The sequence below is a fragment of the Grus americana genome, chromosome 3 (genome assembly GCF_028858705.1).
Source record: "Grus americana isolate bGruAme1 chromosome 3, bGruAme1.mat, whole genome shotgun sequence".
NCBI lineage: Eukaryota > Metazoa > Chordata > Aves > Gruiformes > Gruidae > Grus > Grus americana.
Window position 1 is genome coordinate 114,581,140 of NC_072854.1, and position 17,300 is coordinate 114,598,439.

Sequence of the window (17,300 nt, forward strand, 5' to 3'; positions counted from 1 at the left end):
CCCGCATTCAGCCCCTACAGACCCTGGAAGCCTTCCCCAAAATGCCCAAGCACATGCCTGTCCATCTGTTGAGAAAGCTCATGCATCTTCCTTGAGTGTAAAAAGCTGCCACCACCAAAGTGACAGAGCTGCACAGCCAGGGCTGGCTGTACCCCCTTTGCCAACAGGACTGGAGCATGCTATCATAGCTATGTCTGCCCTAGGGAAAGGAACAATCCCTGTGCTGGTGGTCTCCTGCACAGAACCTGTCCCTGCAGGCTTTGGCTCTACTGATTTCATCCCTGAAGCACCTCTGCCTCTAGAAGCAGAGCCTGTGTCCAGCATTGTCTTCCCTCCACCAGCACCTTTGGATTTGGACCATGTCAGCCTCAGGCAAAGGGCAGGTGTCTCACTGGCTAGCCCAGGAGAACCGGAGATGGTATCCCCTTCCCCACCTCACCATCCATCAGTAGCCTCTGAGCTGGGCACAGATGAGTCCCCTGGATGCCTTGGCCTTGGGATGCAAAAGCCAGAACTGGAGGAGGTGGGTGGCCAGCAAGGAGAAGCCTCGGCCCCCATGCACTTGCTGGCTGGGGGTCTGTCCTCAGCTTCTGTCACAGGCCCAAAGCCTGGTGTGGGGCTTCCTTGGCCCAAGGACCATGTGAGTAGTGGCTCTGGGGTGGCACCAGCTTCCCTGCCTGGCACCTGGGGTGTGAGGAGAGAGAAGCATGTGCTGTCTGTGCAGCACCAGGGCACAGCTGCTAGTAACAAACTGGCTTCTGCCTCCATCCTTGGGGCATTTAAGATGCAGAAAACCCCAGAAGCTCTCCAAGTGGGTGCAGCAGAGCAGAGAAATGCCTCCTTCAATGCCACTCCTGCACACCCTGGCCCTCCTGTGACCCGGGGAGGAGAAATGGTGTCAAGAGGCCAAAAGTCTCAGGAGCCCTCTGATGATCCTGTATCCAGAAACACCCAGATACAAGGACAGCGGCAGAAACATGCTGGTAGGTCTCCCAGTACTTCATATCTTGCTGTAAGCCATCTTTAGAAGGCAGAAGTAGTTAGTGGGGGTGAGGATGAGGCTGTATCTATCACCTGTAGTCCCAGCCTGGCAAGTGTAACCCAGCAGTCTGGGGAAGGGAAGACTTCTAACAAAGTGGTCTTGTTGGCCAAACCTCTGTTGGAAGCAAAAACATGTAATTCAAGCTTCTGGAGGCTGGATGGGCTGCAAAGGGCCGGACCCTTGCAGAGCAGCTGGGCCCCGGGCTCAATTCCGATTGCAGAGCTGAGATGTGGCTCTAGGGGCTCAAAATATAGAAATCTTGCAGCAGGAGAGGGTTTTAAACAGGGCCTCTTCTGTGGCAATTTGCAGCATGCCTAGAAATGCAACATCCATGTCCTGGTGTGCACAACAACCAATGACTATGTGTTTCCTTTCTGATGTGTCAGAGCTAGGGCTGCCCTGGGCAATGGAGTACTCCCCTGTCAGGAGCTGCCACATCATCTTTCGGGATGGGTCTGGGATGTTTTACCTGCCGCTGCATGCTGACATTAAAACCAACATCTGGTGCAACTGGACCATCTGGGCAGGCCCCCAGAAGCACATTGTCATCTACATCCAGGGGTTCCAGGGAAGCGAAGGCTGTGGCAAGAACCAGGATAAGATAATCTTCCATGGGATCGCGTCAAGTGTCGAAACCAAAGTGGTGTATGCCTGTCACAACCGAGGTACTCTGATCTTTGCTACGCAAGCTACTGCAGTCCATGTATTATTTCTATCAGGGAGTGGCTCCCTAAGCAGTGAATATGGTCACTTTAAAGGACGGTATTATGTATTCAGAGACTCTGAAACTGTGGGCTCTTCAAATGATACCATAGCTCCCCAAGAACCTGTCCAGGAGGTCTCCAAAAAAGAGCGCTGGAGGATGGTGGGAACAAAAGCTTTATTGCCCATGTTGAGAGCCTCTCTGGGCCCATCAGCGGTACCTGCTGGTGGCAGGATCCAGCCTGAGCTTGTAAGCCCAGATGAAGAGGCTCAACGACCTCCCATTCTCATGGAAGATACTCAGTCTGGTGCTAAACTGAACGAGCTTGACCTGAGTAAGCATGATCAGCTCCAGGATGAAACCAAGCTGGAAAGAAGCCTTAAGGATGGAGGTACTGAAGGCAGAGAAACCAAGGATGACATGTTGGTGGAGCCAGCTCCAGCTGAGCATAAAGCTGAGCCATCTGCCTTGGAGATTGCAAAAGGGGGTGTAAATCTGGTATCTGCTCTGGTCACCATAGTCCCATGTTGCTCAGTGGGTGCCTCTTCCTCAGAGGTGCCCAGCAGTAATGTAGGTGTGTCTGTCAAATCATCTAACCTGGATCAGACCAGTGACAGCCTGTCAGAAGTGGTTGCTGCTGCACATCACATGCAGACACCAGTGCTGGAAAAGCCACTGCTAAACACAAATATCAAACCTCCTCTCTACCCCTTTCCTGGTGTGACTGCTGGAGATATGGTGTCTTTGGGAGAAAGGAATGAAGAGCTCTTTGGTAAGATGTTCTTTTGGGTTATTTGTGGCTGAATTGTGCAATATCCATTTCCAGTCATGCAGCACACTTAAGAGGTTTTATTTATAGACATGACTGTGACCTTCAGTTAGTCCATGTAGTTGGTCCTCTTGACTCTTTCTGTATCCAAGGAAGGTGGCATTTGAGAAGACATAGGATTATCTGTTGTAACATGGGCATCTATGGCATGATGCCCCTCTTAACAGGGAGAGCCTGGGAGCCAGCCTCTCAACTATGACTTTATACCCAAAGCAGACTGTGAATGCTCTTCTTGGTTTTAAACAGCTTTGGCTTGCATTGATTCCCATGGCTGCAGCCTGGCAAGGTGCTCCTAGCCATGATAACTGAGCTTGAGCTCCAGAAGTTAGAGGGAGGAGGGGAAAGAAAGTCTTTTGTCTCCTAAGAAAGTTTAGGAGTTGATGGTAGACTTCTTTCACAGAAATATTTAGCCACTGGTATATATTAATTTCTGCCTGAAGGTAGGAGAGATGTTTTCAACTGGTCTTTCCTCTCCTCCAAACTGTTCTTGCCCCTTCATTGTAGATGTGTGTAGATGAGTTTACTTAGGTCTTTTGCTGGCATCTGATACACAAGCTGCTTTGCTCTGTTGGGGTCCAAGGCAGCTCTGTTGTAGGACCTCCAGTGGCTCCATAATTATAACATTTCATCCACTTCCAGGAATGGAAATGAGGTTTATTGGGGTGATTTCTTTCTAAAGAGCACTTCCCACCGTAGAGAAGAGTGTATTTAGAGCTTGATATTCAATTTCAGTATAAGCAATACAGGAAGGAGCTGGCACATGGCACTCTTCTGCAAAGTGACACATACCTAACGTACTCGCCCATCCAGTATGCCGAGGTTAGCAGCCTGATTCTTTCCTTTGCTCTAACAGATCTGGTTGCTGCCCTGGCATCTCAAGAGAACGACACAGTACTGCAATCCCAGCACCATCCTGGAGGTGAGTGATGCAAAGAGTTAAGCATGTCTTAAAACACTGCCCTAAGTTCAGTGTGCTGATTGGTGTTGTGCATGGACATCACCTGCTCATTAAGCTTAGCAAGCAGTGGAGGGTGCTTCTGATTAGTAACCGCTTTGAAGATCTTAAAAATTAAGATATCACTGTGATCTTGTAGTTGTGCTTTGTACTTACCCTGGAGAAACCTGAGTTTACATGCTAAACCTGGCATAAATGCTGGCTTATTTGAGTTCAAGCAGTACTTACTGGCTGTTTTAAGAAGATTTTTCTAAGGTCAATGAGGCTGAATGAGCTTCAGTTCCTCAAATATACTCCAATGGGTGTTTCATGACTATCTGGATCAGAAACCTGTAGGAGTCCTGCTCCTCAGACTGGGGAGAGAAGCAAAACCCCCTTACGGGAGCATTAGCAACTAAGCAGCACAATACCCGGTTTATATGGCAGAGCAAGCCACAGAAACAGCTTGCAAAAAGGAGTCAATACAGAAGGAGCTTGAGCTTTGAACAGGAGAAATATTGCTCAATATATAAGCTTTAAACAGCAGACTCTGGCAAATCTGTGCCAGCCTGGATTCAGCCAGACCACAGCAGTTTATCTAAGCTGATCCCATTAATGGATGAGAGAAATGGGCTTTTAGACTCCATCACAAATTATGATGATACCTTTGGGAAAGATAATAGCTAAAGAAATGTGAATGTGATCAGATACACATTAATGCTTTGTATACTTTTTGCTGAAAGATCAATTCTGGTATTCAGCACCAAGCATTAGCTAAGGTTTGTTTTCACCTGTTGCCTCAACAATTTGTTCTACCTGATGCAAAACCTGTGGAAATACCTGTGTGGCACTGACTTACACAAACATGTCCTCATGGAGCTGTTCTGCTGGTGTTGATGTTTAAGGACTAACTCATTTAAGGACCCTGTTTGTATCACACAGACTTAAACATACTAGGATCTTGTGTTTTCTGGTAGATGTGCTGTTTGAAGTAACTATTGAAATCAAACCCAAGGACTGGATTCCTCATGGTGGAAGTGAGCTCCAGAAGGATCTTCTTGAATCTATGAAGAACCATGTGAGTCCAGGCATAGGGATGGGAAGAAAAACAAATGTGATGTCCCAAATCTTTAACTAGAAGAGACTGTGCTGTGCCCTTCATTCCAGGGATTTTCTGTTAAAGCCACATGACGAATCAGCATCTGAGTTGCTTGTGCTGGTCATCATCTGAGGCCGATACCCTGCCAGAGTGCCTGGCTGCAGTGGCTGGTGTGCAGCCACTGCAGCCCTTCATAGCACCGTGCCATTGCAAGGCAGCGGAAAAGCACTGCAGAGACAGAGATAAAACCAACCGAGGGCTGTAACTCACCTCTGGAAATGGGGCAGCTTGTAACCAAAGCCTAAAAGAGGGCAAGCATGTGAGCATCTGCTTCCAGGGCTGCACCTAAACTTCCTTTCTGGGACGCAAACTGAAGCAGGTACAGGGTTCAGCCTGCTGCCTAGCCTAGGAAGCTGCTATCCATCCACTGCTGCTCTGCAATGGTTTAGCACCCAAGCATTTACCTGGGGCTACTATCGCCCTTCCTTTTTCCAAGTGACCTTGTGTGTTTGCAGGGGTTGAGCTGAAGCTGAGCAGCTGAGAACAATTGGTATTGTCCTAGAGAAAAGGCTCAGAGCAGTGGGCTATGGGACATCTAATGTATCCCAAGTGGTTTGTGAAGGGGAAAGGCAAGGTGGGGAGGTAGACTGAGAAAAGAAACTGTTTGCTGCCATACTCCTGCCCATCAAACGTTGAATCAGCACTCTGTTCCTTTGCAGATCCAGGAAAACCTGAAACTTTCTGCCAACAGAGTCAATGAAATAAAGTTAAAGGAAATCAAAAGGTAGGGTTACTGCTGTGCTGCTGGCTTGGCAGGTGACTCTGCTATAACCTGTAATACTTCTTGGATAGCAGTGGCTTGGCTTCTCGTTCTCCTTCCCCAGGAGGAGACTCAGCCTTGCTCCTCTCCTGTGATCTGTAATGTGTCCTGAAAGTAAGAAAAATAATACCTGTTTTCTAGAGGAAAGATGGTGAAAATTGATTTTTAGTGCCAGCTAGGTCCTTTATAGGTCTAAGATGGATTTAAACTCTGGAGAAAACAAGGATCCTCACACTTGCCATGGTGTCTGCTGAAGAAAGCTGGGAGCTGTCAGCAAGGTCCCTGCCACACTTCATTGAGGCTGACATGAGGCTGCAGACTGCCACTACAATTTGCTTTATCCAGATATCTAGTCCCTTCAGCCTAGCTCCAACTGAGGAGCCATTACCTGGCTTTCCTTTTTCCCTTGGTCTAAGTGCAAAAGCTGCCTCTTGTCACAAGTAATCTTTGCAAGAGCCTGCAGCACCATGATCTAATACAAGTGGGTGGAAGGTCTAAATGGGCTGAGTGGGGCTTGGCGGTGATGCTTTCCTCCTACCTCACCCTGGACTCTCCCCTGCCTGCAGGATGAGCAGTGCCAACCTGCTGCTCACCTTCTGGCTGCACCTGAAGCCAGAGGAGAGAAATGTGTCTCTGCTCCTGCGCTCCCAGCTGGAGGAGCTGCTTGGCACCTCAGTAGGAGTGGAGAAGCTGCAGCTTGTCTCGCTGCTTGTTGAAGGTGGGTGCTTCACTTTTCTCTGGGGTAAGCCTTTTTATGCCAAGCCTGGCTCAACTTATGGCACCTATTTCCCTCCGTTACAGATGTGAACGAGTGCAGTGCTGGGGTCAGCCTCTGTGGGGAGGAGGCAGATTGCTTCAATGGCGTGGGCACGTACCTCTGCCGCTGCAAAAAGGACTACGAAGATCATTCTCCCACCAAGTCTGGCACCCTCTGCATCCGTGCTCCCCGATCAGGTAGAGGACAAAGTAGCAGCTCTTCTTTCTCCTGCAGCTGAATGTTTTTCTTGTGTATGTGAGAGTAACTTGTGCAGCATCACTCTTGACACGTGCAACCTGGTGTGAGTGCTCTCTCCTTGACTGGAGTCCTACCAGCTGTGCCTCTGCTAATGTACATTGCATGTGATGCTTAAAAATGGCATTGCTACTGGAGCTGTGATGCCCAGACCTGGTGTGGGAGGGATATATAATATCTTTCCAAGGCAGTGCCCAGCTAGTTGTCCCTGTAGGCTTCTTCCTTTGGCTTTAGGAGATGCTCTTTGGGAGCTGTTTTCAGATATGAACAGACTTGGAGGCAAATGTGATCCTTTTGGAAACTGAGGGGAGGGAGGAAGAGTGGTGTGGGTATTTAAGTTAGGAGAGTCTTGTACTTGAAGGAGAAATGGTTTTTCCCAGACTCCAAAGGCATCAGCTTTCAGAGATTAGCCTAGATAGGCATCCAAGGGGTGACCCGCATCAGTTGACCATGACAGGTTAACATATCACTGCCTGTTGGGTGTAATTCAGTGTGACATCTGTGCTTCCAAAGGCTCTCCTGAGTGGTGCCTGAAAGTTTTAGGGAGACCTGCTACTTCTGGGCTCCTTAGTTCAAGAGAGACACGGACATACTGGAGAGAGTCCAATGAAGGGCCACAAGGATGGTGAAGGGACTGGAGCATCTCCCTTATGAGGAAAGGCTGAGAGAGCTGGGACTGTTTAGCCTGGGGAAGAGAAGTCTCAGGGGGATCTTATCAATGTATATAAATACCTGGAGGGAGGGTGGAAAGAAGACTGAGCCAGGCTCTTCTCAGTGGTACCCACTGACAGGACCAGAGGCAGTGGGCACAAAGTGAAACACAGGAGTTCCCTCTGAAGTTCAGGAAATGCTATTTTTGCTGTGAAGGTGACTGAGCACTAGCACAGGTTGCTCAGGCAGGTTGTAGAGTCTATGTCCTTGGAGATATTGAAAAACTGTCTAGACACAGTCCTGTGGAACTGGCTCTAGGCAGCTCTGCTTGAGCAGGGGGGCTGGAACAGATGACCTCCAGAGGTCCCTTCCCACCTCAACCCCTCTGTGATCAATTCTGTGATTCCCTCTCCCTGCTTAAGGGAAGTTATTGATGGCAACTCTCAGTAAAGCTCACACTTCTTGGGAGCAGTGAGTCAATGCAGCCACCAGCGCCTGAACCTGGTGGTTTGGTGGTTATTTAACCAGTATTTACTGGTAACAGCCTGTGGTGTTTGCTGCTGTGTTATGCTCACTGGCTGTGTTGGCAGTTCCAAGTATAATCTCTCCATGAGGCTTAGCCTCTTCCCTGCCCGCCCCCGCCTGCCACTTTCTCTGCATCAGGGTTAAAACTTGGCATATGCAAGTCTTTATTCCCCCAGACCTTCTGCATCTCCTGACTGGCTGCTCAGGTTTGTTGCTATAAGCATAGCGTGGCCAAGGGTGACTTAGATGTTATCTCTGCTGAGACTGATCTGATCCACAAACTTGGTCACTCCTTGGAGTGCCCTGTGGTCTCTTGTCACATCATGTAGATCTTGGTGAGATGATGTTCCTGGTGATTACCCCAGTGCTCCCCTGACATATTTGACACAAAGCTAAGCAGATGGCATGTGGTGCTTGACTATAATCCAGAGCTGGCTAATCCAATCTTGCAGAGTAATGGAGCCTCCCAGCCTGAAAAACACCAATATTCTGCAATATGTACTCAAAACACTGCTGCTGCTTCACCAAAACTACTACTTTATCCCTGCAGCATTGGAAGTAGCTTAAACCTGAATGTGAGCTTGCAGCCAAATTGCATTTCTCATTCAACCTCTCAGCTGCAAATTCATTAACCAGTTATGCAGTCTAAGCCTATCCAGACTGGCTGGATATGGTGTTATATTAATATATAAATAATTTTATAAATGCATATTTGTCTTGAGTCAAGGAGAGTGTCACTTCAGGTCTGGATGGAAATGGTAGCAGATCTTCTAGCCTCCATGTAGCTGCACATGGGTTTGGCAATGGCTTTGCTCTATCGGGGCTCTCCTGGGGCAGCACCAGCCCTGTGCTGTTCCTGCAGGCTGGCTCTTGGTCTAAATATTTCTTTAGGATGGAGGCTTGGGAGAGATGCTCTGCCCTGGAAGTGGCCATGAGGGTTTCTGGAGGGCAGTAGGGGGAGATGTTGACTCTCCTGGAGGACCATCCGCAGCTCCAGGTCTCACCCCTGAGCACTGTGGTCATGATGTGGTGGACATGGGAGACTTTGTGAGCACAGTGGGGGCCGCTGGTGCAAGAAGGACAAGGCCATGGCCCTTCTCTTGCAGGGATCGGCTTCTTTCTCCGCCATGCTGACATTCTGGTGGGGGTGGCCATCACAGCCAGCCTGGCGATGCTGGTGGCTGCTGGTGCCCTGTGTAGGGCAGCCAGGTGGGGACAGCACCCCAGGAGGAACCTGAGCCCTGAGGAGCCACCGGTGAGGTCTGTGGAGGAGCCAGCGATGGAACTGTATGACCTGGGGGAGTGCCTGCGCCTTGACCCCTTGCAGCTGAAGCTGCGGGCCAGGCCCCCCGAGTGGCTGTGGAGTGCCCGGGCCCACCCCAGCCAGGCCTACCGGGTCTTCCTGGAGCAGTCCCCCCGGCTCTGAGGACGTCCTGGGGCTCCCCAAAGCCCCTGTGGCCCTGGTGACCTGTGCAGTCACTCCTGCCTTCCCTGGCTGGCAGAAGTTCCTGGCTGTGCAAACCCTTCTGGTGTGTTTAATGGACCAGGAATATCCCACCACAGTCATCTTTGTCTTGTAAATTAATTTTCTTTTAATACTGGCTCAGCTTGGGAAACAAAGTGCTTGTTCCACACTCCTGTACATCTTCTCCTGACTTAACCTGCTTGAAAGCTGTGCAGAACTGTCAGCACATCGAAATTAAAGACCTTTTTTAAGGAAAAAAGGAAATAGGATATTTTGGTGCTTAATTTAAGAAATTAAAAAATATTCTGCATCTCTGCTCAGTGCTGCATGTTTTCCCATGCCCCTAAGGCAGAGCTTTATGGGAAGCCCTGGTATGACCTGAGGATCTGGGGGGAAATTCTTCCAGCCTGGCTAAGAAATACCCCCAGAGCTTGACTTAAAGTTTTGGGGAGACTCCTGGCCAGCTCGTGGCACATGGATCCCCTGTCACTGAATGATGGGGACAGCATTTTAGGTACTTGCATGAAAAAAGCACCACCACCAAAGAAATCCTGCTCATTGGCAGTGAAGCACAGTTGTCTCCCCAGCTTGTCCTGCAGCTGATGACTTGTAACTGCCCTATTTGTCTAGTTTAGGGCTTTTAAAGCAGAAAGGTGTGTGAATGGTGTGGTGGCAAATGTCCCACTGGAGGGCACTGTCTGCCACCAAAAACCCAGCAAGGGCTGCTGCTATGGCGCTGTGCCCCTGCGCTAGCCTGGCCAGAGGCTGCCAGGTATGGGACACAGCTGGAGCTGGAAGGTCCCCGAGTGAATCAGGACCAGTTAGTGCACTTCATGGATGATCTCTTTGCACTTCTTGACCAGCTTTGGCCAAGATGTGCTGTGGAGGTGTGGACTGAATGAAACAGCTTGTACATACGTGTGCTCAGCTTTTGTTCTCCAGGGTGAGCTTAAAAGGGGCTGGAAAAGGCCCTGCTGTGTTTCTTTGCAGGAAGTGGCAAGGAGACTGATGAAGGAGGAAAAAGGGACCTGGGAGATTTCATTAGATTTCATTTCCATCCTTGCCCTCAAAAAGAAATTCATATATCTCAGCCGTTGAAACGTGGGAGAAGCAACACTTGCAGCATGGAAGGAGCTATACCAAGGGAGGGGGCTGCAGTACAAATCCAGGCATTATAAATGCCAAGGTTGTGCAAAACCAGGTGAGAGCATCTTATTTGCACTGAGATGATAAAGAAATGAGCTTCCCCAGTGCCTGAATGGTAGCTGTGGTGCCCCTCCGCTGTGGGGTGACTGTGTTGCTCTCCAATAACAGGCTCATCCAAATTAGTTGATGCTGATGGACCCCTCCTGCCTGCAGAGATATGCAGAGCAGAATGAACACCTCCCTGCACGCACTCCCCAACCAGCAAGTCACTTCAGTGCTGTTTAGTGCCATCCAGGTTTGGGTAGCAATAAGGTTAGACAAAAATAGGTCTCCCAAAGGCATCCAAATCATTGCTTCCTTTGACATATGTAGAGCAATCAGCTTTACCCCAGTGTTTTTCTATGTGTGGATTTCAAAGTATTTTGCAAATAGCAGAGAATTAAATGCAAGCGTCTCTCTAGGAGGCAGATAAGTGTGTGCAATTTTCCATCATAAAATGAAGGAAACCATTAATGGGTTTGTGCAGAGTGTGTTTGTTTCCCCATTGAGGTCAAAGAAAAGCAGCAGGGGCTAAAAATAATACTGTCCTTGTCTTGGCCTTGGATTTGGCTGGTAGCTTCTCCCCTTTTCCCTCCTTGGCTCCAGGAAGGGGGTTTGGTGGATCTTCAGGTTGCAAACTCTGCTCTCTCCCAGTAAGGTAAGGTTTGGATCCCAAAGCCAAGCAACTAATCAACAGGTCAATGCTTCTGCTGACTTCCTAGCTTTTCCAGGAGAAAGGTGAGCCCCAAACTGTGCTCCTTTGTGGGAAGCTATCTCCTGTAATATTCAGCAGGTTAGTGAAAGCTGTTATATCTCCCCAAGCCCACAGTGCCATCCAGGAGCAAGTGAAAGGTACCAACTTAACCTGCCCTGAGCTTTTTGAGCTGCCATCCCCTGACCAGTTACAAAACCAGTGCATCCCACTCCTTCCTATAGCCAAAGCATGTTTTGTCCCATTTTAAGAGGTTTTCTCAAGTTTGATTATCACCACTGCATAGCTACTGGAAAGCATCAGAAGCTTGATGTTTAGCTACTCTCCTTCACAATGCACTGAAGAAAGGGGTGACACACATTGGGAATGAAACCAGTGCTTTCAAGAGCTCATGGCAGCTCCACTGCATTGCTGCTTCTGTAAGTCACAGTGCTTCAAACTCAAAGGACTGCTTATATATTAAAAAAAAAAAAAATTATCCATCTGTGCCGCAAGCACATGCTATGAATGCTACTCACATAGCAAGTGAAAATTCCTTTCCAGGTCATTCCCAGCAGCTTGATCTGAAAATTGCTTTTAGGCTGACCCAGAGCCACTGTGGCACAAAGGGTCTTGCGGGTGACCTCGGCTGTTTCGGCACACTGGAAATTATGTGCCATTCCCTGGCTTGGCTTGTTTCAGATACAGAGATGATTTAGGGCTGAGCCAGGACAGGCAGTACCTTGTTACCCACCAAAGAGCTACATCAGTGCTTGGGGGGTAGGGTGGGCTGCTCCAGCAAATGGTGGGCTGCAAAAGGTGATGTTTTGCTGTCTTGAGGGCTTTTTCTTCCTCTTTCTTCAGCCCTTGGCCATATGAAATGACACGCTCTCTTGATTTATGGACAAACAGGTATGATTTTTTTTTGTGGCAGGAACAATTCTCTCATGCATTATTGCTGAGTGACTGTGGTGTGCGCGGAGGTCTCAGAGGATCCATGATGTACTCGGAGACTGGGAGATGTCCTAGGAGCTGTGGGGGTGGAGCAGTATTTGAATGTCAGCTGATTTTTTTTTTTCTTTCTTAAAAGACATTTACTGAGCCCTGGTTGAACTAATTCTTCCCAAATTCAGCTTATTGGTTTTTTCCCTGGGTTTTGAGGCAGGGAGGGCATGCCTTGTCTAGCCACAGAGCACTGTCCTTAGACATGAATCATCAAGGTAGAGGAGAAGATGTGGAAGCAGTTCCCTGTGCGAGCAATGAAGAACGGGTGACACCTTATTTAACATGTGGTGGCCATGGCTGATGCCTCAGCCTGGATAGTGAAAGCAAAAAATAACATCTGGGGAAAATCGCAGCAATGGGAGATGCTGGAAAGGAATTTGGTTTCCCTTTCCACCCCCAGAAAAGAGATGGGAAAGGGATGCAGATGCTCGCAGCCTGCTGGGGCACCGCTCGTGTGTCTTCTGCTGCCCATGAACATCTGTCCACTGGTAGGAGCTGGGGAATCACTGAGGTTATTGCCATGCCAAGGGAGATCTCCAGAGGCTCAGAAGTCCCCGCATACCCTGGCAGGTTTAGGAGGATACCTCTTGTTCCCTGTTGACCTCCTTCTCTCACCTTCCTTCTCCATTGCATCTGCATGCTGGGGAGGAACTTCAGGCTCATCTAAGGCCTCATTTAAGGTACCAGATGGTAGTAAACAGGCAATTAGTGAGCAAAGAGGGGATTTTCACAGACAGATGATAGAGAGATGTTTATAGGAGTGGGAATGAGATCAGAGGCCAGAAAGACACTTCAGCCTTTGCTGTGATTGCTCCATGTTGTGGTGGCAGTGGAAAGGGTAGGTGGCACCCAGGCACTTAGGGCATCCATGGGCTCCCTTCTCTCCTGGGACAAACCCCATGCCCTGAGGGGACCCAGGCTCTGTGGCCAGGCAGCAGCAGGGCTGGGGCATGCTCCGCTGCTTCTCCCCTGCTGAAACAAGGATCCTCGCAGAGAACAAAGCAAGGAGCTAACAAATCTCGAGACAAATGTCTATGGAAATATTTGTCATCGGAAATCTTAGCTTGCTTCTCCTTGTAGTTACTGAGTAATACAGGTAGCAAATTTTCGATGGCATGTGGATGATCATGCAGCCTGTGCTCCACAGGAGCTACCAGGTAGTCTCCAGGGAGAGTTTTGCTGGGAAAATGTTTTGGAAAAATACCTGACAGTGTAATTGTACGCAGTGCATCTAAAAAGGAGAGGTGGGGAAAGAAGAGCTTCCTACTTCCTATAGATGCTTTTGAGTGCCATTGATGCACTGACTTTGGCAGGATGAAATTAGCTATGTCCAAAGATGGGTCAACTCTTCTCAACTCTCTTTCCTCCATCTCCTCGAAGCAATTTGAATGCATCACTGTGCTTGCTCTAACCAAACAGCAGACAAAAAATACTAGTGGTCTTGTATTGAGTTTTGTGCTTTACTGAATTGGCCAGCCATGTGGCTATGTATTGTAGCACTGCAATTGTATGAGGCACTCAACAGAACCTTTCCAGGCCATCACCTTTACATGCAATGTACACATGGGATGTCCTAAGCAACCCTTTGCAGTAAAGGAGGGCATAAAAGCTCCAGCGAGCCCCGGGACCCCACGGGAGGGCAGGAAATAAGCCCTCCTGCAGGCAGACAAGGCTTATAGCAAGTTGCTGCTGCTTGCATTGCAGAGGACTGAAACAAAACCAAAGCCCGAAAGAAACAGCGGAATGCCTGCAGCTTACTGCTGTTGTTCCAAAATGCAGGCAGTCATGGGACTGGGTGGGTGATGAAAATGATTACAGTTTGGAGGGGCCCCTAGATGAAAACCTTAGGGATTGGTGCAGCTTAGTTTAAAGGGGAAAGAAATAAAAGGCTGTGGTAGTGATATATATCCTAACTGGATTGTCTCATGGTAGAGGAATGAGGGGATGGTCCCTGAAAGCAATCTGCAAAGGCAAACTTTAAACTCATAAAGGAAATATTATTTTTTAATAATGTGGAATAGGGCAGTGGAGTTCACTGACAGCTGAGAGCAAGTTCTGTGGTGCCTAAATGGAAATTAGGTACAGGGGCAAGGACTGAGGACAACCCATGGTTAAGTGAAAATACATGATGAAGGAGTTTAAAGTTTCCTGCTTTGGGCCATAACTGGTGCGAGCAGGGAAGAGGTGTCTCTGCACAGCAGACTAAACCACATGGGGCTGATGTTCTGGCACCTACAGCTGGGACTGACCTGCGTAGGGTCATGCCAGCCAAGGACAAGGACCTTTCTTTGATCCGTGCCCTGGCCAAAATGTGCCCCTTTGTGAGGGCTGGCGTGCTGTTCTGGTGGAAGCGGCTCCTTGTTCCCCACCGAGCAGTGGCATGCGCTTCTGGAGCTTTGCTGCCAGCGGGGAAAAGTGGAAATGTGGCTTTATGCTGTGGTTTGAATGGCACTACGCTGGTGAGGCTGTAATATAACCGCAAACTGAGGACAGTCTCTCCTGGAGAAAGTTTTTTTTTTTTTTCCCCCATATCAGCTCAAATGCAGAAACTTTTAGCAGTATTTTATTGATTTACTGGGTGATAGACACCCAAGTAAGTGATTGTGATGCAGAAAAATGCTGTAAATATGGCTAAGAAATTAGTTGGGGATGCTGGGCAACAATGGGACACCATATTAGTGCTCTTGGAAAGCCTCGTCTCCTGGAAAGCTCAGGCTGCTTCTGAGCAGTGATTTCCCTCTGAACTTCCCTGGGCAGCCCTTCAAGAGCGGGTGATGGTGGTTCAAAATCCCAAATGCTGCCACTTAAACCATCCCAGATGTACGGAGGTTTCAAGTTACCTTAAATCCCTCAACTTCAGTTGGAGCCGGGCTGCTGGAGAAGGTGCAGGCCAGGCCAGGCCATGCAAGCTGGTGTGCAGCAAGGCAGCACATGGGCAATGGAGAGAACGGGTGAGCACAGGGAGGGCTAGGCTTGGAAAACCTGTGGCTTTGCATCGGAGTAGCTTTTGGGTTAAAAGCTTTAAATTAAGCCATCCTGTGATATAGGTTTGAGGACAGACAGTGACAACGTGGAGAGGCTGAAGCAGTTTCCAGTTAGGCACCACCATGCCTTGATGGGAGATGTGGTAGATGTGCAGATATATCTGCGTCAACTTCAAAATAACCAGGCAGAGCAAAGAAATGAAGTCTGCTCCATTGTGAAAGGATGGCATTTTTCTTCTAGCCTGGTCTAAAAACCTGTTCTCCGATTTCCTACATCTTCAGAGGCAGCAGTTGAGGCTCCCCACCCACCCTGTGGATCTCACATGAAAGCCTGATTTCCTCATTTGAGCTGCTGCCACATACATAGTTATTACCTGCAGATGTGTGTGTCCAAGCACAGACTCTGTGTGGATGGAGCAGAGAAGCTGGCTTTGCAGGGGTGAGAAGCACTGTCTAAATAGCGAGATTTCCTGGAAGGAGACGGCACACACTGCAAATTGGGTCTGTTCCCAGAGCATCTTAACTTGCAAGTGATTAGCTGTTAATTATTATGCTATAAATTACTTAATAAATTAGTATTCTTCACAGCACCTATTGTACCACATGACATCTGCTAAGCTGTGTGAAATACACATAATTACTGTGGCAGAAATGTAATTATAGCTCTTCCCCCTGCCCAAATTCTTGTGTGGCCATCTGTTGTGGCATGGACACTTGGTCCAGGGTGATGTGCAGGCAGTGTTACTGTGCACCACCAGCCACCTTGTCCCCACCTCCAAGCTTTCAGCTTTCCAGGGAATGCCAGGATTCAACCTACAGAAGGCGAAAAAGCCATGCCCAGCTGAGTGTTGCCTGTGTTTCAGCCTCAGCGTCAGGCTTAAAAGCACCCTGAGGATAATATTTAGCTCTCTGAAGTTAGCTTTAAAAAAAAAGTAAAAAAAAAATCCTACTAAACATAGTGATTTTATGCCAGTTCTAAGTGTTTTTGCTTTATAAGGCTGTAATAGTTAAAACTCCAAGGAAGAGCGCATTCTCCTGCTGGGGTACTTCAGTTCAAAATGTTTTTCTAGTGACCTAACTTTGTTTATGGCCCTGAAGAGGGAGAGGTGGAGTCTCTTAACTGAGATCATCAAAATATTTGTGCTGGTATGTGCTGTTTAGACCTGCCCCTGAAATTATTCAGCTTAGCTGTGGCTTGACTTGTTTTGGGCATTTGAGCTTTAATTTTTCCCCCTAGTTCTTGTTGGTCTGACTTGTGGTAACTGGCTGTGGGACTGTGTAATTGTGGGCTTGGGTGTTTTCACCCATTTTTTGGGGACGTGCAGTGGTCTGGGCTTGCTCAGAGGTAGAAGGAGAAATAAGGATGGAGAAGGCAGCAGAAAAGCATCTGCATATGGCTGAATAAGTGCAACAGCTTAAACTTATTTAAGAGGTTTTGTAACATAATGAGCCAAAGCGCCTTTTCTTGAGGGTGGGCTGCACATGGAAGAATACATTGGAGTAAAGATGTGCTTGATAACATTAACTGTAGTAGGATTTTGGTCTTAGCTTCTACAATTAAACTATATGGTCACAGTGACGATGGGCAATTTTATTCTAGGATTTCTAAGTTCCTCTGTATGTCCCTCAGACCTCATCGTGCTCTCCTCCTCTCCACTCTGGAGATAGATCATGGAAAAGACCTGACAGGGCTTTAAAATATGGGTCTGTTTGCTCTTGATTTCTCCCAACTGTAGAGGAGGAGGAAAATAATCACTCTTCTATTGTAACTGGCTGGCAGTAAGCTATGCTACATCCACCCACGCTGCCTCTCCCTGTGCCCGTGTGGGTTACACAGCATGTACTGCGTCTCCCCATTGACAGGTTCTGGTGCAGGCTGCTTCCCCCATTTTAAGTAGAATGAAGGTGCCTGAAATAGAGGGTTTAGATGACTTGAGAAGGTTCAGCAGTGAATGAACTCTGTGCTTGCTCTCTGGCCACAGCTTCTTTCATACATTCCAAGGGATCAGGAAGCTATCAACAGGAATAGTAAGCACTAGCTATTACAACGGGGATTTCTTACATTGCTAGCATGAGAAAAAGCTGCCCTGCCCCTCTGCCAGCTGAAAACAGCATAGAAGATATTTCCAATAATTTTTTTCCCCTAAAAGGTTCTGGGCAACAGCATGCATATAAGTGCACACTGCTGCCAGTGAAGCCGATGCTTCCATTTTTATTAGTTTCCAAATCACGCTGATGCAGCAGCAAACAAGACTGTAAGCATTGCTCTGAACAGCCCCGAAAAGCACCGTTCACATGTCTAACGCATCAAAACCATACAGAAGTGAGAGTGGGAACAAACTATGTGTTGGAAAG

The 17,300-nt window shown here is 48.2% G+C and overlaps 1 protein-coding gene across 4 annotated transcripts in view; it reads left to right on the forward strand.

Annotated features, from left to right (window-relative positions):
* Window positions 1-2,387: 2,387 nt before the first annotated feature.
* LOC129205263 (uncharacterized) overlaps window positions 2,388-17,300 on the forward strand; it is a 56,638-nt gene continuing 41,725 nt past the window's right edge. For all 4 annotated transcript variants that reach the window (XM_054822509.1, XM_054822510.1, XM_054822513.1 and 1 more), the window contains exons 1-6: window positions 2,388-2,517; window positions 3,428-3,493; window positions 4,486-4,586; window positions 5,327-5,391; window positions 5,994-6,145; window positions 6,229-6,381. In XM_054822509.1, the coding sequence (XP_054678484.1) occupies window positions 2,394-2,517; window positions 3,428-3,493; window positions 4,486-4,586; window positions 5,327-5,391; window positions 5,994-6,145; window positions 6,229-6,381 (661 nt within the window). In that variant the 5' untranslated portion in view covers window positions 2,388-2,393. The remainder of the gene's footprint in view (window positions 2,518-3,427; window positions 3,494-4,485; window positions 4,587-5,326; window positions 5,392-5,993; window positions 6,146-6,228; window positions 6,382-17,300) is intronic.